Below are 27,536 nucleotides of genomic sequence, written 5' to 3'. Positions count from 1 at the left end.
ACGAAGATTTGCTGACTTCATGTCACTTTTTTGTCCCAGTTTATCCACACATTTTGCTTTTAAAATGAAGAGGCAAGATCTCACGAACCATTTAACATCTTTAAAAATAAAAATGCATTTTAACAATTATTTAAAATTACATCTTTGAAAGGAAAGGGACATGACGCCTTCATCCCCTCCAGGATTTATCCAATAAATAGCACCCTAAGCATAAGTCTGTGAAGCCAGTATGTCACTATTGACTAAAGACACATAATGATTTGTAATTTGTAATGATTTGTAAGCAGACACACAAAAAGTCCTTTTCAAGTTAGCCATTTCATAAATGCTTTAAGTCTGGTTTCAAGTTCATAAATATAAATAACCTAAAAACTATGATGAAAATTTTTTAATGCAACAACTGTTTGCTGTATGGCTAACTGCACACTTCTTAACAAAAAGTGATTTCACAAATGAGTAGCAGAGTTTCCCTAAAATAGATTCTGTGTCATACAGGGGCATGTTAACTTGCTTTTTTCTGTGTTTTTATCCCAGTCAATTTTTGAGTCACTGTAGGCAAGGAAGAGAGGCTTGGGCAGACATGGCTTAGGAATGCAGTGAACTAAATTTCTTTTGCACCATTTGTCTCATGTTGAACACCTTGTTTAGAATTCAAAGTGAATCAATCCCAGAACCAGAAAAATGCAGCTGAAAAATTATTCAACTTTTAGGTGTTCCTATGTGATAAAACTATCCTATTTTTATCTTTACAGTTTTGATTCTAGCCCCATAATTTAGAACTACTACAATAACTATTCTTGGCCAGGCCAAACTTAGCTTTCATGATCACATTTTCAAAAGATTCATGTACAGAATGTCAGTCTAAAATATCACTTTTTAAAGAGTAGCCTGTAGAAAATATAAAAATACTATAGGTTTAACAAAGCATGTACATTAAAACTTGTCTGAATAAAGATGTAATACTAATGTATTAGAAAAATTTTCTTATTATGAAACATTAGCAAATATGGAAATACACAAAATACTTTAGGGGACATCTGGTTATTGTATACAGATCAGTAGTTCTCAAACAGGGTCTTGCAATTTTCAGTGGAGTTATGAGGGGTTTCAGGATGTAAATCTGTTCTTCTGAGGAGTACTGCAAAGGACTTTGATGCTGCAAAATTAGCGGATAGAAACTTTCCCTTTGGTCCCAAACCCCACCCTTTTCCTCCCACATAATTATGATGGCCAGCCATTCAGTACTTTTAAAAGAATTAATTGTTCTCTGAAAAAGAAGTTTAAGAACCACTTGTAAAAGCAGAAGAAATATACCTTATATGCTACAAACTTCTCTAAACTATGAAATCAAGATATTTAAATTCTATTCTTTTACATTTAATTTTACACCTTAGCAAACATTAGGATCAGTAACTTGTCAATTTGTTTTAATAAAAATTAGAAAAAAAAGAGTATAAAATTTGATATCACCTATTTTCAATAAGTACATACACAGTATGTATGACTGTTAAGCAGGTGAATAAGGATGTCATATAAATTACATTAACAAAAATAGAACTTTTTTACATTGTCCAAATTAAATAAACTAACTATATTTCTCAACAAATTGAATGTTAGTCCTAAACTGATAACACTTACACATTCAAAAGCAGCATTTTCATAACTAAACTTAAGTATGTAAGCTCCAAGGGGGCAGGGATGGTATCTTCTCCAAACTTTTTATTTTTCCCAGTGCTTAGCATGGTGCTGTGCACAATTAGTGCTTAATAAATGTTTGTTGAATGAATAAAAACCCTAATCCTTAAGTAATTTTATTTTCCTAATGGGCTTGACATTCAACTATTAAGCACTGATACACTTGACTAATCTGTGTAAGATCTACTCTTGTGTGACCCTGTGTTTACCCTTTCACATTAATAAGCATCAGTAAGGTCTTTGGCTAATGTGGTTTTGAAATGAATTGTAAATTAAGAAAACATGAGGCATAACAACCTTGATTTAGCATATATAAAAATATCCCAAATACTTAAATATAAAAAAATTCATTTTCTAAGATGGGATTTAAGTAAAAAACAAACAAAAAGAACCATGACATTTATCTTTAGACCTATATCCTGAAATTTTAGTTGAGGTAACCTCTGCAAGACACAGATCCACACTTGCACACAGTTCTGACCCTCTTTTTGGCTGGGCTGAGGTCAATAGACTCTGAAGATATATCTCCAGAACCTGAATATGTGGGGGGAAAACACAGAAAAAAGAGAGTTGGTAATTGTAATACGGAATTCTTTATTATTAAATCTAAAAATTGTTCTAGTATACATTTTGAATATTTAGCAGTTGAATCAATAAAGAGTAATTAGCCTATTTACATAACTAACCAGAGGACATAAACAGCTTCAAGACTGTAAAAGAACCATTAAAAAATCAATAAAGTAGACATTCTTTTCTTAAGGATTATGTACTCAATATTTTTAAATTAATTAATAAGCAAATGTTGGAGTTATGTGGCATAATTCAATGAAAATAAAGATCACAAAAATTAGTTTTCTGCAGAGTAGGATGACCAAATTAAATGCATACAAAATAAGAAATCGATTTCAGAATATGGAATAAAATTTTTTTCAATAGGAATGGCCATCTGGAGTAATGGAAATTGATGGGAAGATGACTGAATTCTACAATAATCATTAACGTACAACCTTATGAGGACACAGAACAAGTTTAAATTGTACATAAAAATGTTAGGAAATTAATTCTAAAGAAAAATATTGAAAATAACTAATATTTAACTACTAAAATGTTTAAGTAAACAAGATCTTTGGATATTAAATTTTCATGTGTTTTTTTTTTAGTAACTTTTAGTCTTATGAGATCACAACAAAAAATATTTTATAACATTTCCAAAAGAATTAAATAACTGTATTTTGGATATGATATATTAGAGAAAGAATAAAGTTTCCTTATTTTAAAGTTTTTTGTTTAAACATAACAAATTCATTAGTATAGAGGTGATATCCAGAACAGCTGCATATAACAGAAAATATATTAAACCTGAATCCTACACTTTAGTCCTATTCTCATGATTTATCACTTGTATGACCATGGATAAATTAATTTAATTTAAATTTTTTCAGCTACAAAATGTTAAGGAAAGACCTAAATATAAAGAAAGGTCCTTTCCAAGCCTGCTAATTCTTGACCCCATGATTAAAACCCATAGCTTTCTCACTTTTAAGGATAATAGTCATCCATTGGTCTTAGGAACCAAAAATTTTGGTGCAATTCCAAATAAAAGTAATTAATTATTTATTAAATTCTTCACACTACTATCAATTATTATACTTACCTTTCCTCTAATCTACAACATATCTCTCCCACACAAAACCACAAAACTTCCCACTACTATGTAAAAACACAGTCAAACTAGCTTTCTTTACTAGCCTCCTTCCATTAACCCTATTCATCCATTCAGGACAAGAAACCACAATTACAAACTGACAATGATTCTCAATAAATGCATTCAACCTAACAATAAGTCTATTCTACAGCCACAATTGTTTAACACAATTAATCCATAATAAAATCATCATACCTTTCATTTGATAATCAAAAGTAAGCTCTTCTCCAGGATGTATTGTTCTTGTGGAAAACAGTGCTATTCGAGGAAGGCGAGTATCAAGGTTATCAATGAAAACGTTGAACACCTGAAGATTTGGATCACACTAAAAAAGAAACATTAAAATTATACAATCATTGTTTATATATGCAGAAACATCTGATTTAAGCCAGACAAATGCCACATGAAAATTTTAATTTCCCAGGGCCTTGTTTTTAAATTCCTTTTAATATTTAATTGCTTTTTACATGGATAAAGGTCTAAGTTAAACTCATTAGAGCAGGGGTCCTCAAACTACTGCCCGCGGGCCAGATTCAGAGGCTGAGGACGTTTATCCCCAGGGCTATGAAGTTTCTTTATTTAAAGGCCCACAAAACAAAGTTTATGTTTTTACTATAGTCTGGCCCTCCAACAGTCTGAGGAACAGTGAACTGGCCCCCTATTTAAAAAGTTTGAGGACCCCTGCATTAGAGCCTAAATTTAAGGTTTCAGGGTGTCTCAGTGCAAAGACAAAGCTTAGGAACCCATTGGCTTCCCCACACTTAAATTATAAGCTATATTGAAGACAGGGCAAAGCTTATGTTTTGTTTAGTGAACAAAACTAGAATTTTACTTTAATAGTTCCAAAAGATTCATGATTTCATTAGTAACCTCTCCCACTGATGAAGATAGAAACTTGACCAAAGATTGGTCCCTACAAAATTGGAATGTCAGACTTTGTTTCTGCTGACATGTAGCCTTTTAGAACATGGTTTTACCACAACAAAGTGAGACATTAACAATAGGACTCTGTCAGACATTGGTTATATTAGCATTTAATTTGATGGATCTCAAATTCATCACTAAACAAAATTTACCTTAAAATGGGCAGAGTAGATTAGTGAATTTGGAAGAATTTCCAACATTTTTCATAAACTAATTATACCTGAACTAACAATTTGGCATATTTTGTAATGTCACTTGCTGTCTATTTAAAACAGCAATAATAAAATAACAAAGAAGCTATGTGGAAGAAGGGAAAATGTTTAAAAAAGACTCTGGAAATACCAAAACACTGTATGAGTGATTACCTCATCTTAAAATCTTATTTTAAGGGACTGAGTAGTTTTAAGCCAAAATAATAAGTTGATTAAAAAAAAACAAAAAAAACCCAAGATTTTTAAAGTAAGGTGAAATTCTTGGCCCTCTTATTTTAGAAAGTCCTGTTTATGCTTGAAATGATACTTCTTACACTATGATTCACAAAATGAGACACATTTCCATATCGAGCTGCATCCACTGTGAATTCATCAGATTCATAGTCCAGATCAAAGAGATATGTGATTCCTTTATTATCATAGAGCTGCCCCCGTCTCTCAGCTTCTTCACTTGTGATAACCTATAAAGAAAAACTAATATATTATATAACTATTGCTAAACTAAAAGAAAAATCCATAATTTTGCAAAATAATTGTAAAAATCAGAAGTGATCTTACTGCTGAAACCAAGGAAATAAGCTGTTGACATTAACAGTACATCAACAATATACAGTAGATGTGACCTAAAAATGTTTTAAATTACACATATACTAGATACTCTGAAGTCACCATGATTGCCAATCATTTAAACAAATTCTGAAAGAAGACAGCTGGAAATAGAGAAATTTGGAAGATAAAAAAAAAAAGGATTTTATAAAAATGACTTCAGAAAAAAAAGATATAATTTTAAAGGAAGATGTTTGTAAATTTTACTTAGCTATTCTTCCCTGCAAATAGTAACTGAAGGCAAATAGAAAGCACCCTGAAACCTCTTATGTACCCAAAATGCTCTTTTCCCCTTTAATAATCTTTGAATATGGTTATAAAAGAAACCTTACTAGAAATACAAAATATTAGTTTAGTTCAATTTGCAGTACACAATATTAACAAAATTCAACTTTATAAGTTTTTACAAAGATTTGACTAAAAACAAAAAAAAAATTTCTATAGTTCTACCTTTTTATTTCCTCAATTAGCTACAAACCTCAAATTTCTAAAGGATAGTAAATAAAATAGGAAAAAGATCTCAAAAGTTCAAATATACTAAAGAGTAACTTAAAATTGACAAAATCAGGCAGCTCACAATGACTCAAATCAAAGTGAGATTAAGCTTTGTTGTCTCTGGAAGACAATATTAGGTCTACTATCACCGTGTCCAATTTTAAAATTGAAATAGAATTGAACATGATCAGATATACAACCACAACCAAATATCTCTGCAGCTAGGATTTATTAACACAGTAATTCAATTTAATTCTTTGCATGTCAGTAGGGACAATGTTTGCAATTCAAAGTGAGCTATGGGAACACAAGTTCTGGATTTCTACTATCATCCTTTAAATTCATTGTTTCACAGCAAGTTAGTAGTTGATACCTCACTGAAGGGTAGTTATTAGAATTTAAAATATTGAAAATAGCATCACTTCTAGATGTCATATAGTATTTCTATTAGTACTTTTATTTTTGAATTTATCTACTCCAATACTTTAGGCATCTGTAATTTCATTGATGTGGTACTTTTCTCCACCAATGCAGATTGCAACCCCTTTACAATTTAATGAATGGGTCTTTCAGGAGCTGCTGTAGCTAAAAAATTCATTACCAGGTAACCAGCATAGTGATGAACCTATCTCGACTTAAAATTGGTTCTTGAATAGACATATATGTCTATCATTAGGCCTACACTTGAAGCTTCTCAGCTTAATACAATTTGCCAAACTTGTGTTCCACTAGTATACATCTTATGGTTACCTCCATGCCACAATGAGGCACCAAATCTATCAGGAGTTTTAAAATTTATATTTTATTAAAAATACCATAGCACTCCTGATGTAAAAACAATAACAAAAAATATTGGTAAATCTTTGCAAATATCAGTCACAAAATATACCAGCCAGGACAGACACTTAAATGTTATTCAAAAAAAAAAAAAAAAAAGTAATTTATTAACAAAGAAACAAGTCCTTTGAAGAAAGACTCTTCTCAAAAAAGGTCACAATCTTGTATACATATTATTCATTACAGTCTAAGTAGTTGAACGTACCTCTCCAACATATTCCATGACAAAACTCATTCTTTTAATTTTCACAAGGGTTTTCACTCCCCAGCCACATCCATTGCTAGTTCTAAAGATGCAAAGTGAATATGGTGTACCTTTCTGAACAATCCTATTGGGGCAATCAGGCCCACATTTACACCGTGAGTTGCACTCATAGATAGGAGTGCCAGGTTGGATTTTTATCTGCCTTTTTTTATTGTAAGCCAAATGAACTCCAGCTTCTGCAGGGCAGCACTTCTCAAAGAAGCAATCTGTGCACATACAACCAACTATGGCTTCATTTGTTAAATTGATTCCAGGAGCAGGTTTGTATTCATTAATGTAGTAAAAGTCTAAAGGTGGACCTTCCAGATCAACAGTATTTTCAACAAAGATCATTCCTTTATGGTTCTTTTTTCTGTTAAGCTCTTCTTGCCATCTCTGCAGAGCTACCCTTTGTTTAGCCTTCTTTACAACATACTCAGCAATAGCAGGCTTCAAACTTTTGATATCATTTTTCAACATTACTGCTTTGCCTTGCTTTAGCTGAGACAAATAATCACGTTGGTCATTATAAAATTGTTCAAGAAGTAATGGACATTTGAGATTTCTTGAAGGTTCCCAAGTATTTGTAGTTTCTGGCCAGCCTTTCCATTTTACAAGGTAATATTCCATATCCTTAAAATACAAAAGAAGATGTACATTAAGCTGTAAGGTTTCCAAATTCAATTCAACAAACAGTGAGTGGACAAAGTTAGGGGATGAGGAGGTATAAAAAGAGTTTAACAAGGATAAAAGGATTAACAAGACTTAATGACTTCCTTCAAGGACCCTGTAGACTATAAAGAGAGATAACATATACCCATTATCATTGTTTTGACACCAATCTAAAGAGCATTAAAACTAAGGGATGTTACACAAAATATGTAAGTTCTCCCTATGTTTTCAAACCAAATGTTGCTGAATTTTTAATGTGACAAAAAGGTCCAATAATATCTTAAAAACTGTTATAAAGTTTGCAAAGCAGTTTTATGCTAGACTACGTCAACAAAAACCAACCTAGCAAATATTCAAGATTTTTTAAAAAGGAAAAAAAAAGAAAAAGAAAAAGAAAAAAGAAAAGAAGGGTGTTTCAGATAACCCAGCTTTTCTGGCCCAATGTTCAGACTTCACAAGGGACTTGAAAAACTGACACCTTTATCCAAGTTTTGGTCAAGAGAGAGATATTTTATCATTTGGTATTGTGTTAGCTAAGGATTTTAAGGAAAGTTCTCAATGATCCCTTGACTTATAGTTTAGTCTGAATGATACTGTTACCTATAATATGATAATTGATGATCAAAAAAAAGACCTTGAGGAATTGCAAGAATAAAATAACATCTGAATCATTAGTATTCACACCTTTATTTCTATATGCTAATTATTCTAAAACTGATAATGCACACTAGGTCTTCAGTGGATATTTGATGAACTCTGCATTGAGGGGTACACAGGATTACTGTCATCCTGACATATGACAAGCATTTGTCCAACAGAGATACTTTCCTGATATACTATGCTTTGGGTCAGACTACATCTGAATGCCAATATTTTACAAAGGACAACATTGAGAAGGGGTCAATAAGGAAGTGAAAGCCTCAAGTTCATGACAAACGAGGACCAGTTGAAAGAAACAAAGTAATGTTCTGTCTATAAAAAGACTATGTGGAAAGTAGGGGGGAGTATATAACTGTCTTCAAGGAATGCAACAAATGGATGATAAATGTAGACTGGAACCATTGGGATAAGTAAAATTAATAGTAGTAATATTGAATAGGAAATAAAAAGAGGAAGAACATAAACTTGCAATATGGTATGCTGCAGAGGGAGAGAAAATGACCCTGGCTAGAAAAAAGGATTTATATGATAGAGTTAGGATTAACAGGTACTTAGTTCATAAATCTATATTATCAGTATGGATACTCTTTCCACAATTGCAACTTTCAATATATTCATGCCATCTTATCCCTGCTGAGCCTTGTCTATTCCCAAGGGACTCTTGTCATTTTTGTCTTTTTATATCCAATATACAGTATTTTTACACAGACATTTAAATTTTTTTAAAAATTTGTAATTTGACAATTCCTGCCATTTGTGATTTTGTCCAAGTCATTCTTTCTGGGTCTCAGTTTCCTTCTTTGTAAAATGATGGGAATTAGAATAAACAATTTCTGAGGTCCCTTCTAGAATTAAATCAAATAAAATAAATCTTTGCATAAATTCTGGGGGAGGGGAAAGAAGATAAGAGATAGGATGAAGTCAAGGTACTAAAGGCTTTTTCTCTAGGTCTTTTTATTATTTTGAATATTTTATATAGCAGTCTAAAATGCAGGATCTCACTAACCAATTAACCTATCTCCTTTTCTAGGCATGCATGCCCTTAATATCTTTAATAACTGTTTCTACCTGGATAACACTATTGGCAATATGCTGTGGTCTATTATCTGTATCTTTCCATTGTTGATTCTAAACTTATTCACCATCTTACAGTCTAACTGGGAGAATACCAGTATTAGAAATAAATGAACTTTAGCATCAAGGAACAGGACTTATCCAAAAAGCTGTATTTTTCATTTCTGGATTCAGATATGTTTTATTGCAGTACTTATCCAACATTTAGGTGTTGGTAAGCTAATGCAATGGACTAGCTATTTAATTACCTGATGTAACCTGAGCAACAAGTATTGTTCATCCATTTAGTTTTTCCTGTGTGGCTGAAATGATTCTTTGCTTTTCTCCTATCTCCAGCATCTGGCACAGTGCTTTGCAAATATCAGGCACTTAATACTTGTGACACTGAAATGAATTGTGTAGCATTCTAGAATTTGTTATAATCAGCATAATGGCAACTATAAATATACACAGTCTTCCATTTGGACTTTGTATGAGGCAGTCTCCATGATATAAGGGGGCACTTTTCTCTATTTCTTGCTTCATAGTCAAAAGAATTTAGTAATTTGAGGGCCACTGCAGTTATCTCTATGATACTTGTTCTCCCTGGCTCTGTTATCTTCCATCATATTTTACATAGTTGTCAAAGATCTTCCCAAAACAAGGGCTGAAAGCTCTCCTCTGCTCGAGACTACAGTGGTTTATTGCTTCTAGTCTCAAATTGTATTTGATTTCTATTTGTATCTCAAACACCAAATACTACATGAAGCTCTTCTTGGCACCTTCCCCCTTCCCATCTAATTTAGTGCTTCTTTGCATGCCCTCCAAATTACCTTGTTTTTATAGAGATTTTGTACATATTTATACAGGTATGTGTTGTTTCTCTGGATAGAATGTAATCTCCTTGAGGGCAGAAATCATTTCAATTTCTTTTTGATGTTCATATTTAACTATTTTCTGGATGAATGCATAATTTTGAGAATGCCAGCATAAAGCAAAAAGTTGTGTATAGGAAGCTGTAAGGACTAACTGCTGCCAAAAAATTAATTATCCCCTAAGCTATTCAGAAAGGGCTAAGTGTACCCTTGAAAGACACAGATGATGACAGCAATCACTGGGTGTGTGTGAATCACAGAATCCTACAGTTGGAAAGCATATCTATTCCAACCCATATCTAAGCAAGAATCTTCTTCATAACAATAACTTGATAAGTACATCTTTGCTGAAATGCTTCTAGAGTAGTAGATTAACTCCTTACTTCCTATTCCATCTTTGCATATTTTTTGATTATTAGGAATTTTACTCTTCAGTTTAAATTTGCCTTTTTGCAAATCTGAAAGAGGTAGATTTAATCACTGTCACTGTTCGGGGTGAACATGGAGTCAGAAGAAACCAGGGAAATGAATTGAGGGAAAAAAAATTTGGAAAAGGGAGAGTATTCCGGCATACTTCCTCCCTCCCCCCCTCCCCAAAAAATAATTATTTGGTACACTGGTGGTGATTTTGTGTTGAGAGATGGTGCTAGGCATTGATCCCTGAAATGAGGGGGATTTTTTTTTTTTAATGTAATCTAGATCCTAGACAATTTCATCACAGAATAGATTTCTAATCCATTTGTGTTCTTCACTGCAGTTTTATCATTGCTCTTGGAATGATGTCTATCTTACAATGAGTTTTCTGTGTGCTTATTTTTTTTCTACTCACTGTCTACACTGTTTTGCGAAACAATTATTTTTACTAACCTACCTCCTTAATGTTTTCCAAATGATCCTGTACTCTCTAACCTGGTGATGTTTTGGTCTACTGTATTTCTTAACTTGACAAGAACACAAATGTTATCTAGTAAGATGATTTCAGGACTCTTTTGAACTCCTTGAGGCAACTCTCACATTGGTCAAATTTATCTTAAGACATTTCTCTAATCAGTCAATATCTTTACTTTTATTCTATTCCCGTTCTTCAGTTAATAGCTTGCTGAAATATTTCTTATTGGGGCTGCTGTAATTATACGCTGCCTTTTTCCTTTCTTCTACTTACATGGTAATTTTGATCTTTGTTCTGAATATACATAGTGAAATAATTCTGATATTTGTAATTAGTCATTTCCCATTAAGAGTCAAATTCATTTTTTGTGATAATTTAGTATTCTTTATATCCCCTATTATCATTCTCCTCTAAGAATGTATTAGTTCCAGGAATAACTCATTCAAGCAGTTTACAAGTTTTGGGAATAATTTCTCATTTCCTGTATTTCTCATTTTTCAGTATTTTCACTGTCTTCCCCTGAGCCCACATTCCCACAAAGATCAGTGTATATCAAGGTATATATGATGACTTGGTTTGGAGGATGTTGTCAAGCTCTTTATTGAATTTATTTCCATCTTCAACAAAGCATAAAAGCTGCCACTATCTTTCTCACAATGACCTTGCAAGTTCATCACGTGAGTACTGTAGGGCATGGTGATTATACCATAAAATATTTCTTACTGTTTTTGGATGAACAATCAAACTAACTCCATCAATTTCTTTATGAGTGGAACCTGTGACCCACTTTCCATTTAGTTGTAATTTGTTTTCAACTTTAGTTTATAGCATGAATGTGCTATGGTTAGATGTGACTTGGTTTCTCCAGTGTTGTATGTACATCAATTCATTGGAAGTCAGGCATCTTACATTAAGAGTACCAGTTTGCATTTTACATGAACCTTTTATTACAGTTAGCCCATGAATCACATAAAAATGTAAACTTAAGTCTTCCTTAGAAAATGGTAGTAATAGAAAAATGCAAACTGGTGGCAAGGAGCATCTATACTTAACTAGATTATTCCTTTGACAATAAATATGGGTTGTATTTGGAGCTTTATTCAGTATCTTAGGCTTAGTAAAACCTATTCAAATTTGCAGTGTTAATATAATCTTTGAGAACCCAGAGTGACTTGTCACCATATCATGACATGTCATTGAAGCAGGAGCATTGCTAAGGTAGAGGTATAGAGAGGACAAATTAAGGAGAGTGGTTAGTAATGACACCAAGGCAGAGATGTTTTAACTGTACTTTAAGCAAATGGAAAGTCATCAAGAGAAGTTTTTGAGAGTCATGATGAAATTGGAGAGTTTTTGGAAAACAAATCTCAAGTATGGAGGATAGAGTACAGGAAAGAATAATTTGGAGAGACTCTTTTAGTATGTCTTCTTATAGGGTAAAGAGTCTGAGGAGTAAAGAGTGGGACTAGAAAAGGGAGGAATACAAGATATATTTGGAAAAAAGCATAGGGTTTGGTGACTGACCATTAATGAAATAGAAGGAATGAAAAGTAAATGGAATGGAAAGAGAAGATTTGAAGAGACATGATATTCTCAGTTTTTTTCAAGAGTGGTCACATGGGCAAGGTAATAGAATGAGGAGCAATGGATAGAAGTTGTAGAAATGTGACTCAAATTTTATGTAAGGAAAAATTCTTAACAATTAAAGCTGTCCAAAAGTGAAATGTGATGCTTCGGGAAGAAGTGGATTTTCTACCAGGGGAAAACTTCAAACTAGACAGTAAGATTTGTTGGGGATATCATAGAAGAGATCCCATGATAATGAATTTATTAAATATGGAGTCATAGAATCTGAGCCGGGCCTTAGAGATCAAGTTTAATTAACTCACTTTACACATGTGGAAACTGAGGCTCACAGAGAGAAGTGACATGGCAAAGTCATAACACTAGTCAGTACAGAACAAGGGCTTGAATCCATGCCTTTGTCCTCAACATGTTAAGTTTGAGAGAATACAACATTCATGTAGCAACATCTGGTAGAATTAGTTGGTAATATGGAACTGATGTTCAGAAATTAACATTAATGTTAGTTTGAATTTTCAGGTACACACCTGATTTGGGATTTATGTGCTGTGGGTAAAACACAGAGATAGAGATGGTCAAGAACTAGTTGTGGTATTCTGTAATTACCTTAAAAATATTTTCATGTTGAAGTACATTTTGTGCTTCAAAAATCACAAATATCATTTGGCAATGGTAACAAAAATACTAAGCCTATTGTGGCCTAGAATCTAAACTTTAAAAAATGTCTTGCTTTTCCAAATGTTAAAGTTTCTTTTCATGATAAATAAAATGAAATATTGAAGTAACATCTAATTATAACTTTATTGAGGACTACACATTTGCCTTACCTTTTCTATCTTGTAGTCACACAAGTATTCCACCTCATAATTATTTAGATTCCTTTTGGTGATTCCAATCGATTTACATGTGAGCTTTTCCTTTCTACATAATTCCTGAAGAGTATCAAGTGAAGCTAGGCAAGGCACACACCAGGCTACAATAAGAAAATATGATTCCTCACTAATGAAATACTAAAGTTAAGAATATATACTTTTTAATTTTTACATTCCCACCCTCCAATTAGCAGTATTTCTACATCATAAAAGAATACTCACATGTGAATCAATGAACTTTTCTTCAGGAGAAAACCTAAAGGTTTCCTGAATAATTTATATTGATTCCCTTTAGATGACAACCAATGCCATTTAATATTTAAATTCCCATCAATTAGGCTATGCAAGCTCCTTAAATGAACATTTTAATTTGCTTGCTTGCTTCATCAAAATTACAGGGACCATTGCAATGGTCAGCACAAAGAAATATTTTTGAGTTGATAATACATTGACGTACACAATTATCTTATTAATGGAATTTACAGGACCCCTAACCAACTGTTAGAACAGATTATAAATATTAAAAGATACACAAGTATACTAACATAAGAAATTTTAAAATGAAGCCAACTATATAACTTTGTAATAAAGTGTAAGTTGTTCTTTTGTTTTAGTCAACAAATGGAAAAAGCTGAAAATCAATACACATACCAAATTACAATATTAAGCATAGTTTTCTCACTTTTGAAGGCTATGAGATTTAAATTTTTCACTTTTCTTGCCCATGCTGAAATATTACCATCAAATGAACCTGCAATTTATACAAATCTGTCCCACTTTAAGAAAACTACATATATACTAAAATCTAAATATTTAGCTAAGATTAGATTTTGAAAAGATTTTAGAGAACATCTAATACAGAACTTCTTAAAACTTTTTCCATTTGTGACTCCTTTTACCTAAGAAATTTTTACAAGATTCTGGGCAAATAGGTACATAAAATAGGTATACAAATAAAACATTTACTGATAATTAATCAATTTCATGATTCCCACATTCAGTTACAAAACACCATATATATAGGGTGGTAAACAGAAGTTTAAGAAGCTGGGATATACTCTTTTCTTTCTTTCTTTCTTTTTTAATTTTTCCAATAAGGAAATTAAAGCCAAAAGATGTCAAGTGCTTTACTCAAAGTTACAAATATTGCAGAGTAAGTGGCAGAACTGAGATCTGAACCGAGATCCTCAATCAGGACTCTTCATTGTAACACAAAAATACCAGAAACCAATTTTTCGCATTACAAAGTAATTCAAGATTCTTCTCAGCAAAACATTTAGCCAGTCCCCACACACAACTTCCAAATCCATAGTCTATCTGGTATAATAGAATGCTGGATTAAAATAGGAGAGCAGAATTTAATTCCCAATTCTGCAATATAACTTTGGGCAAGACACTTGACCCCTTCTATACTTAAGATTTTTCACTATTAAGGGGTCAAGTAGGACATCAGCCTACAGAGATTAGGTTTTACTAATAATTTAGAGTCTTTACTTTCCATATTTCCAGCCAGTAAGATCGAGCACACTTACACTTGTGGTCTGGGATTTCCCCGCACTATACTGAAGAGTATCACTGCTATCTCCTACAATTACCCCCCAGATCTTCCCTACCAGCAGGTGTCTCTCATACACAAAAATCACTTAAGTTTTCACAAAAAAGAATGGGCTCCCGAACTGATTTCCAAAATACATAAAAATATTATGTAAAGTGAGGTGTACACCTACACTGTCATGTGTTAATGAGGTTTGACATCTATTAACTTAGAATATGTAAAATACCATTCCATCAGTTAACACAAAACGTAGCACTAAAAAGTGCCTATCTCTGTCCGTGGGATACTATCTGCAGTAGCCAGGAGCACCTAGCAGTGTGACTACACTATTCGCTTAATGCAATAACGTCTTTGAAAACTCTGATGCTAATTTACAAGATTAAGTTTTCACCGACACCACAAAAATCGTTTACAGGATACACCGCACAAAGGCTTGCCGTTCCTGATGAACTGAAACTGCAGAAGCTACAATATGTTTATGGATGGATTCTGTCTCCAGAAATCCCATGTGTTCCTGGAGCAACTCAAGCCCACTACGTTCTAGGACGCCAAAGTAACAGATTCCTCATGTTCTTCATCCCCTTTTCCCAGCATTTTTTCCGTTTTGATTCTAAAGGGCCCCGGGAGTGGGGGTGGGGAAGAGGAGAGGTATCTAATTCTTTGCAGTCCAGGAAGAAACGAAGCGTCGGGGCTAAGGACTGAGGAGCCCCGCTCTTCAGGTCTTCTCAGCTCCTGGTCACTGAGCCCCAGCAGGGCCAAAGACCCCCGAGTGCCTGCTTTCCCTAACCTGCCCTCTCTACAGCCCCAATGCTTTCCTCTCTAGGATCCCGGGAGCACACTCCCGCCGAGGTCCCTTCTCAGGACAAACAAACAGACTTAAACTCCAAAACGTCCGAGTTGTGCAGGACCACAAAGAAGTCAAACCGCAGCCTCCCCACCACCCAGGTTTCGGGTCCTGCCCCGGGATTAACAAACCACTAATCCCCGCTCCTGGGGCCGGGCGCCTCCCGCTCCTGCCCCACGCCTCGCGCCCGCCGTTTTCCCACCTCCGTTACAGTTGGGGAGCCAAAGCCTGCCCAGCGCGGGGCCCGGGGGGGTCGGGGGCCGGCGCCTCACCAGCGGTGCCTGCGGGGCCCGAGAAACGTTGGTGCCCGGAGAAGGGACGGTAAACGGCTCCCCACCCTTCCCGGCGCGGGCTGTGGAGGTGGAGGCGCCAACCCGGCTCAGTTCCCGCGGCATGCGCCTGAGCCTCCCGCCAGCATGCGGCGCGGAAAGCGGACGGGACGGGACGGGACGGGACCGCACGGGACGGGACGGAGAGCGGAGAGAAAGAGGACAAGGAAGAGGAGGGAGCGGAGCTGGGGGGCAGAGGGGCCGGGGGGCAAGCAGGACAGCGCGGAGGCCAGCCCCCAGCCCAGCTCCCCACGCTGGAGTCACCGCGTCAGGAGCGTAGGGTGGCGGGCCGCCCCCCCCGGCACTAAGGTCTCCTTCCCGGTCCTCCAGGGGCGGGGAGCGCGGTTTGGGCAGTGGGAGGTGAGATGAAGCGGGGTGGGGGCAGGGTCCCTCTCCAGCCCTCACCTCCTCGCGCTCCGGCCGCGGCCGCCGCCATCTTGTGGAACCTTCATTCAAACTGGCGCGGTCTGACCGGACCGCTCAGCTGGAGGGCCGAGGCCCCGCCCCCTTACCCGGCTCCGAGCGATGAGCGGGGAGCGGGGAGGGAGGAGACAGGCCCACACGTCAGGGCTTGACGGGCGCCGGCTGTGGAGCGCGCGGGCTCTGAGGACCCCGTGGCCGCCGCCGCTCTGTCCCGGCTTCCGCACCGCGCCGAAGCGGGCCCCGGAGGTCGGCCGAGGCCACGCGTGCGGACCAACCGAGGCGCGGCGGGAAGCCCGGGCTCCTCCCTCTCCCGGGCTGGATTAGGAGGAGTTTGGGATCGCTCCCCTCCCCCAGCCAGCGAGATCCGGGCCGGGCCGGGTCTCCCGAGGCTGGGGACCGGGAGTGATGGCCGGGTGTCCCGCGCGGGAGAAGGGCGTGCGAGTTGAGCTCGGAGGGGCGCTGGGGAGGGCGAGAGCTTTTAAGCGTCTCCTGTGAGCTGGGCTTTGCAAACGTCCCTGACTTAATCGGGTCTAAGATGACAACTATGTATCCCTGAGGAAGAAACCTCAAGTTAGGCCCAGGTTTTTATTCTGTAGGTTTAAGATTGGTTTGTTTTGACCTTTTCTACGATTTAGACAAGCTTTTCCTTTGGCAAGACTGAAAAACGTAAAATCACTCGACATCCCACTTGGGATCAACTCTATCACCTAACTTTCACAGTAGAATTGCTAGATTAAATTACTGTGGTTTTGCCACAATTACCCAGCCTCCAGGGTTAGCCGCAGAAAAAACTCATCTGAACTTCTTCCGGTATCTTACGGAATGGCAAAATCGTACGCCAGAGTGTGAAAGACAAAACCGGCCAAGATAACCTCGTTCAGTGGCCCTGTCTGGCATCCCGAGCATCAAACAAAGCCGAAGACAGAGCGAAGTGTGGGCTTGCCGGGGAAACTCGCGTGTTGACGTGGGGGGGAGGTCGGGTGGGATTGCCCGGAGATGACTCCTGTTCAGGCTCACTCACTATGGGCAGATTAACAAAGTTGGTTATAATACCATTTATAGTGTCTACTTGGTGTTCATTTGATCCTAACCATCACCCTGGCAATTGAGGCAAACAAATGACTTGCCCAGGATCACACAGTTTATACATATCTGAGGATCGCTCCAAGATGCACTGCCGTCTAGCTTTGCCTCTTTTCACACTCGGTCCTCTCAGTAACCTCCCTGGTGCCCATAGTTCACTTTATAATGTTTGTTACAAATGACTTCGTGATCTATAGATTCAGCCCAAGTAGCTCTACTGAGCTCCGGTCCTTTAACATTGACTGCCCACTAGGTTCAAACTGCGAATCAAACAAGACATCTCAAAAGTGCCCCAAAGAGAAGTTATCTTTCCTCAAAAACTTGTCCTAAACTACCCGAATTTTGCAATTTCTGTCAAAAAGGCCATTATCTTTCCAGACACCCAGTTTAACAGCCTCCATTATCTTCAACTCCTCTTATCCCACATAGCCAATCACAAAGGCCTCTTGATTCTACTTCTACATCTATGCTCTTCACTCTGCTCACAGCCACCATCCTAGTTCAAACTCTTCATCAGTTGTCTTATTTCAATGGCCTCCTAATTGACACTGCTTCCCTCTCTCAGCTATCAAAATAATTTTTAGTAAGTATGGGTCTAATGTCTCCTACTACTGATGAAAATTCCAAATGCTTTCTATTCCCTCTTAGAGCAAATATAAATTCTGCTGTTTGACATTTTAAACTTTCATATCCTAGTCCTTTCCTAACTAGCCTTTTTATACATTAATCTCCTTTACATACTTCTTTATGGCCCATCCATACTTGCCTATTTGTACTTTTTCCCCCTACAAGACATTCTTATCTTCCCTTTCTTGTATCTTTGCATAAACTCTTTCCCCCACGCCTGGTTGGTTCTCTCCACCTCTTAGAACCTCTGATTTTCTTCTAATGTTAGCATAAAAGAGAGAGAGCTTCTGCAGGAAACCTTTCCCAGGTCCAGTCCTTCCTCCTGAAATTACCTTGTATTCATTTTGTATATATTCTGTATAAACATATGTATATGTTAGAATATAAATTCAGGAAAGAATATTTCACTTTTGGCTTAACAAATATTAAGCATTTGATACTGGCATTCTACAAAATTCTGGGGATAGAATGGAAGCAAAAAACAAACTCTCCCTACTCTTAAGGGTGCTTATGTTTTAAAGGTAGAATTTGAGCTAAGTCTGGAAATAAGGAAACTAAGAAGCTGAAGGAGAAGACAGCCAATGCAAAAAACGAAGAGACAGGAGATTGTCATGCTTGAGGAGATAAAAACAAGTCAGTATAATGGAGTGTAGAATTTGGGGAGGGGAATAAAGTATAAAAAGGCTGGAAAGGTAGGAAAGATGCCTGTTATGAAGAGCTTTAAATGTCAAACAAAAGACTTTGTATTTGGTCCCAGAAGTAAAAGAAAGCTATTCATTAAAAGGAAGAGTTCATTCAGTGGAGGGCAGAATACATGGGCAGACATACAGTATAGAAAAATCACTGGCAGATGAATGCAGGATAGATTGGAGTTGGGGGAGACTTGAGACAAGGAGACTGTAGGAGGCTATTGAAGTAGTCCCAGCAAAATATGAGCCTGAATTTAGGTGGTACCTGCATGAGGAGAAAGAAAAGGATTTATGAGACATGTGAAGTAAAATAAGACTTGGCAATAGACTATGTGAAGGGAGTGGGAGGGAGAAGTCGAGGCATTTCACTGAGGTTGTGGGTCTTAGTGATAGGGAGGAGGATGGTGTTCTTGCTAGTAATACAAAAGTTCAGAAGAGGAGAGAATGTGCTGAGAAAGAGTTCTGGTTTTGGATGTATTGTATTTGAGATGCCTACAGAACATCAGGGAGATGTCCAAGAGTCATTTGAAGATTCATGAGTAACTCTGGAGAGAGACTAGGGCTGATTCTACAGATCTAGAGGTGATGATTGAAAATACAGTCACCAAAATGAGGTCACTAAGAGAGATGGTGAGCACAGGATAAGAGTTTTAGGAACAACCAGAATTAGGAAGCCTGATGTGATACAGAATGAGTAAAGATTGAAAAGGGCAATTGAGTAGGGAGAATAAAAGCAGTGTCATGAAAACCTAGAAGGAAAGTCACAAAGAGTTGGCGTTTTTCAATGTCAACTACTATTGAAATTAAGGATAATCAGGATTGAGAAAAGGTATTAGATTTATATTCCTAGTACCTAACAGTGTCCAGGATATAAGAGTGCTTAATAGTTGATTCTGACGTCACCAGCCTTCTAAAAAAATAACACTAGAAAGATTGGCATGATTTTCAGTGTACAGAGTGCTACAGTATTTTGTAAAATGAAGTATCCTTTGACAATTTAAAATCTGTTCCATAAATTAAGATTATGCACCAAATATTTTTCTAAAATAGGCATGTAGAACTTTGCTTCCCCCCCCCCCCCACCCCATTCCCCCAATTTAAGGCAATTTGCATAGGGCAAACACAAGATAAGATACAATTCAAATAGCCAAGTAGCAAAACAAGGCTATTGGGATAATGAGTTTAATCAGAAAATGACACTGAATCTTTGAAATACCAAGAATATATCATTTCTGTGTTTTAGCTTTCCTAGGTGATGTAACAGAATGAGCCATAGTCTTAGAAGTTAAAAGACCCAAGAACCATATTCTAGCTCCAGTATTTTTGGTTAAGATACTGGGACAAATCATCTAGTTTCTGGGCCTTCAGTTTCCTAATATGCAAAATAAGAATAATGTGTTGTATTCCAAAAAGCTGTGGAAAATGCTTTGTAGCCCTTGCTCTTGCAATGTGACTGCCCACCTTTTTCCTATTACTATATTTTCTGGATGATACCTTTGATGTCTCTATTACACAGGTCATTACTGGTAATATGTTGCAGCTTATCTATTAAACATTCATTGACCTCTTGAGTCATATGAAGTTTGATTGTGTACCACGATTCATAGCCGTAGAGCATCACTAGAAGAGTAGTTGTTTTATAAACTTGGATTATATGTCAACGAGCAACAAAATTCTGTGAAATTACTCATAAGGAATTCAGTCTATATTGTTTGCTTCTGGATCTAACTAGTAGTTCATCTGCAATATTTGTGAGGTATTGATGATCTAATTTAATGAACTGCTGATCCAGCTGCATGCATTAGGTATTGTGTTTTTTTCATTTGTTGGACCAATCTCCGAGTAACCATGAACTTCACTGAGGAAAAATAGTAGCATTTGAAGGCTTGATAGAATTAGAACAATGTCATCTGTCAATATGAGGCTACTAAAAAAGTTACGGACAGTGGTCCATCCTTCTCTAAAACTCAAAAAATTATACTGCTGACTATTGAAAAGATAAATGACTTGCATTCATTCTTAATTTGATTCTGTGTATTTCCACAGAAAGTTATATAAGATTTCCAATGTTCTATTCACACACAAAAAAACTTTATACCTCTCAAGAAGCCCCCAGAATCACTATATAAAAGTTAAATTGTGTTAGTTGATGAGTATTTGCTCAAATAAGCTTTTTGATTTATACTTGTTTTCTGCTTTCATAATTTTGGTTCACTTATGAAAATACAATATTAAGGTTGCAGACTCTCCACTGGTAAATTACTTAAGTCCTTTTATCACACTCTACATTTAGAGCTGGAAGGGACATCATTTTTGGAAGCAAAATGGATGTTTTGAAATATTTACATAAAATTCAATAATAAAAAGCAAATGCATAATATTGTATGAAAATCTAAATAGAAGGTGGTGTTGGTATTGGTTGATAAAGCTTAGATTTTCCTTGTGGGGAATAGTAGATAATGTTTAGATTATCTCCTGAGTCTGGGCCCTCCATGGTAATGATGAGTCCTAGTATAAGTTTGGACAAATAATAAATTCTCCCATTAAATGTCCAACGAATCTAACACAGGTCACTGAATTCTCCCTGATTGGTGGAACACATTCAGTGTAACAATTGTATAAGCCAAACGTTTCTCTAAAGACAGTTTTAAAAGGGGAGAGGTTTAACACTAATTTCTTACCCACTCAGAATAGTTTTACTCTTTAAAAAGTTACATTACAATTTTGTCTAGTTCATTAAACATTTTAAAAAGTCATTTTAAAATACTTTGTAATTTAGTTTAATAAAAACAGATTACGTAGTTCATTAAAAAATGTTTTAATATAAAGATTGTTTCTAAACAAACAAAAACAAAATGACATAAGATATTCCAGTAATGAAAAAAATGCTTTCTCAAAAGTATTATGATGCCACTTCAACAGTAATTGCTTCACATTTTCCAGTACCCTGATCTGTGCACGTCACATGTAAAGATCCATCCCTACAAAAAAGAAAAAATGCAAACTTGTTATAAAAAAGTCATGGAAATTCTTGAAGTACTTTAGGGGGCACTGTTTTTCCAAAACAAAACCAAAAACAAACCTATAGCAAATTTAGTTTTAGGGAAGCAGACTTTTACATTTGGAATAAATACATTTCATTTTCCAGGCTTTAAACAGATTATCTAATGTTCCACTTTTGTGGAACTTTTTTTCTCTCCCTTAAAGCAGTAACTACTTAGCTAAAACAGCCAGTTATGATATCAAATTAAGTTTAACTTGTGTGAAATTAAGATGAGCCAGAATATCTCAGTCTAATCAATGAGCACAATGCAATGAGAGGGGTGGTGAGGGGAGGAAGAGTCCTTTGTATTACATGATTAAATGTAAAATATTCACTCATGATAAATCAGATTGTACATTCTTGTTAGGAACAGATCTTTAGAAAGCCCACATATTTTAAATTCATTATGGCACTGGCTTTACCAAGTGAGAAAAATACAGCTGCTTGCTACGGTTGTCAGGTACATTTTGGTAACTGCCTTTCTACATAGTATAAAGAGTTATTGTGTGAAAACCTGTGATGATATAAGATTTTTATATTTTGTGGAACTAAGATAGATCTGGAGACACTCCACAACTACCAAAAAGAATTGACCCTATTTTTGAACAAGTAAGCAGTGGAAATTGTATCATATTTTCCAAGGAAATAACACTGTATATTGTTTAAATGAGGTCTCTGAAAACAGAAAAGATCACTTTTTTTAGTTAAAAGTAAAATGTAAAGTACAACTGAATGTAAAATTAGTTTTTTTCGAATTAAGATATATTGTAATTTACTGGAAAGAAAACAAAAATAAAGCTTAAGGAATTATAATGACTACCACTCAAAAAGAACAACTGATTTTCTTTTCTTTTTCTTTCTTTTTTTTTTTTTTTTTTTTTTTGCGGAGGCAATTGAGGTTAAGTGACTTGCTCAGGGTCACATAGCTAGAAGTGTTAAGTGTCTGAGATGAGATTTGAACTCAGATCCTCCTGACTTCAGGGCTGGTTCTCTTACCCATTGCGCCAGCTAGCTATCTTGAACAACAGATTTTCAATACTGAATAGGTTTTGCCTAGTTTTCACAAAATAAACTAACCAACTGATGCATGAAACACAGAAATTCTCAAAATTTAAAGATCTTTTTTTTTTTTTTTTAAACAGTAAATACATTTTTGTACCTTTTCATGGTGAGAACAGCTAGTATATCATGGAGCCCATTTTCTTTTTTATCTAAATCCTGTAGTACAATCTGTTTATGAGAGAAAGAATGTTTAAAAAAAGCTAAAGCAAGGCATCATCTTAACATAAACTGATAAAGGTTATTTATTACAGAAATCAGAAAATGTCAGACCATGACCAGATGAAACCAGATTGAGCTGTTTTTCCACCTTTGGTTAATTCTTTGTAGATTAAATGTTAGATTTCCTTATTACACACATGCTTCACTGCTTATTTTGGTTGTGTTTTTAAAGATGGAGATTACTCCAAGGAAATAAACTTGGTAGTTTTTTTAAAAGAGACTTTCCAATGACAAGACACTACAGTGGCTACTCATATAGAAATTCATACTTTTTTTTGCAGAGGCAATTGGGGTTAAGTGACTTGCCCAGAGGTCACACAGCTAGGAAGTGTTAAATATCTGTGACCAGACTTGAACTCAGGTCCTCCTGACTTCAGGGCTGGTGCTCTATCCACTGCACCATCTAGCTGCCCCTAAATTCATACTTTTTAAGGATTATCCAAGACTTAAACAGGGTGAATTGCACCGAAGCACAAGGGAAAATGAAAAACATGCTAAGAAGTGAAATGATTGCTACAAAATCAGCCTATTTAGAAAACAAGTCTCAAGGTTTTCAGAGGAAACTAGTAACTAAAGGAATTCTTACTGATTCTTTCAAAGAACGGTAATAAGTTTCTTCAAAGTTAGAGTAAGAAAACCAGAAGAAAAAAAAAAAAGCTGCCAAGTGTTTGTTATAAAGAAAAAGTACACATCAAAAGCAAGTCAATGCAAAAACTGTAGTATTAAATGGAAAAACCATTTTTACTGATAAAACTCATTAAAATATATTTTTTTAAACAGGGAAAAACTATCTTCTCACTCTCCTACCCCACACTCTCTTGCCCCCAACTTCCTCCCCAATTAAGGACTAAAGAAAATGAAACCCGTGGCAAATACAAATATAGTCTAACAAAACAAATCTGCATATTGGTATTCTGTACTGAGTCCCTTCATCTCTCTTATCAAGAGAGCATCTATTGTTAGGATTCATCATTAGTCCTCTGGAATCATAGTTGATCATTATACTGCTCAGAATTCCTGATTTCTTCTAGTTCTGTTTATTTCACTCTGGAACAATTCATATAAATCTTCCCAAGTTTCCTTGGAACCATCTGCTTCGTTATTTCTTACAGCACAATTATACTCTATCACGTTTATATAACTTATTTAACCATTTCCAGACCTTGTCTAATTATACTCCCTCTATGACTCATTATGATAACAGGATTCAGAGGGGAGTACATATTATATTACATATTATCCCAAATTCTACATGAAGGTATGGTCTTGAAGTCTTTCAAAATAGCCAAACTTCCCGAGGGAGAAGTTTCTTTGACTACAAAATATAAGCAAAGCCTTGGGGTTTATTACATAAGTTCATTTGTTTTTCTTTTTATGTTTCACTTAATTCCTGTGTTTTTAACCTCAAAACTCTTATAAAACTCTGATCTTTTTAATTAGGAAATATTTTGAACTCCTCTGTTTCATTAAAGGTCAATTCTGTTCTCCTCTCTCCCCTGACCCCTAGCATTATATTAAGTTTTGTTGATTAAGTTATTCTTGGCTGTAAGCCTTTATCTTTTACCTTTTGTAATACTGTATTCCAAGTTTTCTTGCTCTTTCACAGCAGATTGGATTGTGGTTCCTCAGTTCTTGAATTTTTTCTAACTACTAGCAATAGTTTATTTATTTATTTTTGGGGGGGTATGCTCAGAGTTTTGGCTATTGTATTCCTGGGAGTTTTAATTTTGGAGTTTCTATTAGTCAATGCTAGATTCTTTGTATTTCTACTTTGTCTTCTATTTTCTTTTAAGATTTCTTGAAAGATATCTAGTTTCCTTTTTTTGGTCAAAGAAGTAAAGTAGTGCAATGATTAACTTTCTTCTCCATCTTTTTTCAACTTAGTGGTTTTTTTTTTTTTTTTTTGGGGGGGGGGTCTATTTTACATCTTCAGGATTTCTCTGCAGGTTCAAAGTATGGACTATGACCACAATTCTGTTTGCTTGCTTCTGAGCTGTATGCCACTACTCCTGATCATGAAAACTCATTACGTTTCCTAAGCCTCCGTGGATCTGTGACCCAGAATTGGGTAATGGGCAACAAAAATGGCAGTTAGCACCTTTCCCCACATTCAACATGAAGTTATGGATCTTCTTTTGAAATAGCCAAAGAGGGGAACATCTTCATAGTCAAACATGTAACTTTGGATTTTATGGAATCACAAATTTTGAGCTGGAGTGAATCAGGCTCACATTTTATAAAGAAGGAAAAATAAAATCTTTAGCCCAGCTGCTCTCTGGGAGCTGAAATGCCCCCATGCTGGCCAAACCCTTTCCCCAGGATCCAAAAAAATCTGTTTCAAAATGCTGACCTGGTCTGAATAGATGACCCACTGTGATTTTTCCTTGGATTTGCCCTATCAGGATTTGGTCTGGTAAGTTTTATAGATGTTTAGTGGAATTTTGGAAGGGAGAGGGAGGAACTTGCCATACTTCTTTATGTTACTCCACCATCTTGGCTCCACCTCCTAAGAAGTGCTTTTTCATTCAAGTTTATACCAAAAACATTTTTACAAGTTCACGTGAACTTCTGGGCATCTTCACTAAATTATAAAACATTTGTAATCTGAAGCTTTTTCTTTTCTTTTTAAATCCCAGTGGTCCTGAAAGTCTTGTTCCCAATTTATTGATATACTTTAAAAAGTAGAATTGTACCAGAATAACAGAAAATTCTAAATGGAGACAAGAATACTATATCATAAGCATGTCACAAATGGCTAAGAAACTTATCCACCAGGTGAGATAAACAGGTTTTAGTGATTGGGAACTAATTAAAAAAAACTTGCCAAGGCTAAATTTGAAAAATTAAGACTATCAAAGGTATGTTTCATATCTAGTGTAACAAAAATATGGTTTCATGATGAACAACTGAAGATTAAAATATTGTGAATTCAATACCAAATCATTTTTTAAAAGGTACTGCAGAAAAAGGATATACTGCATTTAAAAAATATATATAAAATATTGAAAGGTTTATTGTATAAATTAACTTGTTCTAGTTAATCTGCAGTACTACTATTCTCAACTGGAAGACTTTATGCCAGATGAAAAAGTGATCTCTCCCCCTTCTCAAATTTCTCATGGTACTACATATGGGAACCCTTCACTCTGATCACTTGCTGCTCTTTATCATACTTATTTGTGTACTTGAGTTTTCCTGTGTATCTCTCCCTTTTCCTATTATAGTATGGACTTCCTAAAGTCAGGAACAGTGTTATTTTTCATCTTTAAAAACATCAACCTTAATAAATACTTTGTACAAAGATACTTAGTACTGGTTAGATGGAACAAATTTTTCTGAAACCAAAATTGTCTTGTTTTGAACATGTTGGATACAGTGGGCCATTTGTTTAGCTTTTCTCTATATGTAATTTCTCTGCTGCAATTTTCCTGTGATGAATATAAATCAGACTATACCAATCTATTGGTACTGAAAAAAAAAAATGGAAGAGGGCTCTAGATGATGTAATCAAATAAATTTTTCCATCTGAATGGCATATCTTTAATTAAAATTTTCATCAGACAGTGCTTTCCTTCAAAAAAAAAAAAAAGACTTTCTTTTTGTCATGTCAAACCCATGTTTGTATTATGCTCTTTTACATGTGCAGATAAGTTTTTCTGAAAAGGTTTTTATAAATTGGATTTTTTGGAAAAATATAAGAACTTGAGCTTTAATATCTATTAACATTATACCATCTATCACTGGTCACTAACAGTGGCTCTAGCTCTTTAAATCTATTTTTTGCCCTGTACATAACTTAAAAGAAGGCCCTTTATAATGTTCATAATATTTTTGGGTATATTTCAGTTCATTTTTTGTTTTGGCTTTCCTGAAACTAATCTTAGTATTTTATGCCACTATATATTGCATTAATGCATCCTTCATTCTTATTTGTGTATAAGATCTTTTTTACAAGGCTTGTCAAAGAGGTTCCTATGAAACCACAGCAGTTGCTTTATACATTTTCCCTTTCTTCCTCTTTAGGAACATTTGTGTCGTCAGAACTCCATTTCTCATTCCTCTTGAGCCATTTTTTCTTTTAGAATGCCTGTCTACAAGACTACATCTATTCATTTTCTTAACTTTTTGAAATCAACAGCATGGTGTAATGTAAAAAGTATTGGATTTACAATCAGACACCTGGGTTCAAGGTATGGTTTTGCCACTTGATATGTGTGACCTTGGATAAGAAATTTAACTTCAACAGGTTTTGGTTTCTTTCTGTACAGAATGTAGGGCTGGACTAGATAATCTTTAAGTTCCCTATCTGGTTCAAAGTTTATGATTCTATAAAAATTAG

At 35.6% G+C, this 27,536-nt stretch overlaps 3 protein-coding genes across 7 annotated transcripts in view; 1 reads left to right on the top strand and 2 right to left on the bottom strand.

Annotated features, from left to right (window-relative positions):
• Window positions 1–11,648, top strand: part of DCLRE1C (DNA cross-link repair 1C) — a 64,034-nt gene extending 52,386 nt beyond the window's left edge. Inside the window, exon 14 of the mRNA XM_031938615.1 lies at window positions 11,369–11,648. Within this exon, the coding sequence (XP_031794475.1) occupies window positions 11,369–11,472 (104 nt within the window). The 3' untranslated portion in view covers window positions 11,473–11,648. The remainder of the gene's footprint in view (window positions 1–11,368) is intronic.
• SUV39H2 (suppressor of variegation 3-9 homolog 2) lies at window positions 39–16,770 on the bottom strand. 5 transcript variants are annotated; one of them, XM_031938616.1, is made up of 6 exons: window positions 16,457–16,755; window positions 13,279–13,424; window positions 6,680–7,351; window positions 4,851–4,997; window positions 3,596–3,725; window positions 39–2,229 (listed from the first exon to the last, which is right to left on the bottom strand). In XM_031938616.1, the coding sequence occupies exons 1-6, from the start codon at window positions 16,485–16,487 to the stop codon at window positions 2,123–2,125; spliced, it is 1,233 nt and encodes a 410-aa protein (XP_031794476.1). In that variant the 5' UTR covers window positions 16,488–16,755; the 3' UTR covers window positions 39–2,122. The 5 variants fall into 5 exon arrangements, with proteins under 5 accessions (XP_031794476.1, XP_031794479.1, XP_031794480.1 ...); XM_031938619.1 differs by lacking the exon at window positions 16,457–16,755 and adding an exon at window positions 15,995–16,302; XM_031938620.1 differs by lacking the exon at window positions 16,457–16,755 and adding an exon at window positions 15,925–15,967.
• Window positions 16,771–21,494: 4,724 nt separating this feature from the next.
• Window positions 21,495–27,536, bottom strand: part of HSPA14 (heat shock protein family A (Hsp70) member 14) — a 30,843-nt gene continuing 24,801 nt past the window's right edge. Inside the window, exons 13-14 of the mRNA XM_003771434.4 lie at window positions 23,076–23,146; window positions 21,495–21,854 (exon numbers count right to left, since the gene is read on the bottom strand). Of these exons, the coding sequence (XP_003771482.1) occupies window positions 21,776–21,854; window positions 23,076–23,146 (150 nt within the window). The 3' untranslated portion in view covers window positions 21,495–21,775. The remainder of the gene's footprint in view (window positions 21,855–23,075; window positions 23,147–27,536) is intronic.

Source organism: Sarcophilus harrisii, chromosome 5 (assembly GCF_902635505.1).
Source record: "Sarcophilus harrisii chromosome 5, mSarHar1.11, whole genome shotgun sequence".
Taxonomy (NCBI): Eukaryota; Metazoa; Chordata; class Mammalia; order Dasyuromorphia; family Dasyuridae; genus Sarcophilus; species Sarcophilus harrisii.
This window is presented reverse-complemented; position numbering and strand designations above follow the sequence as displayed.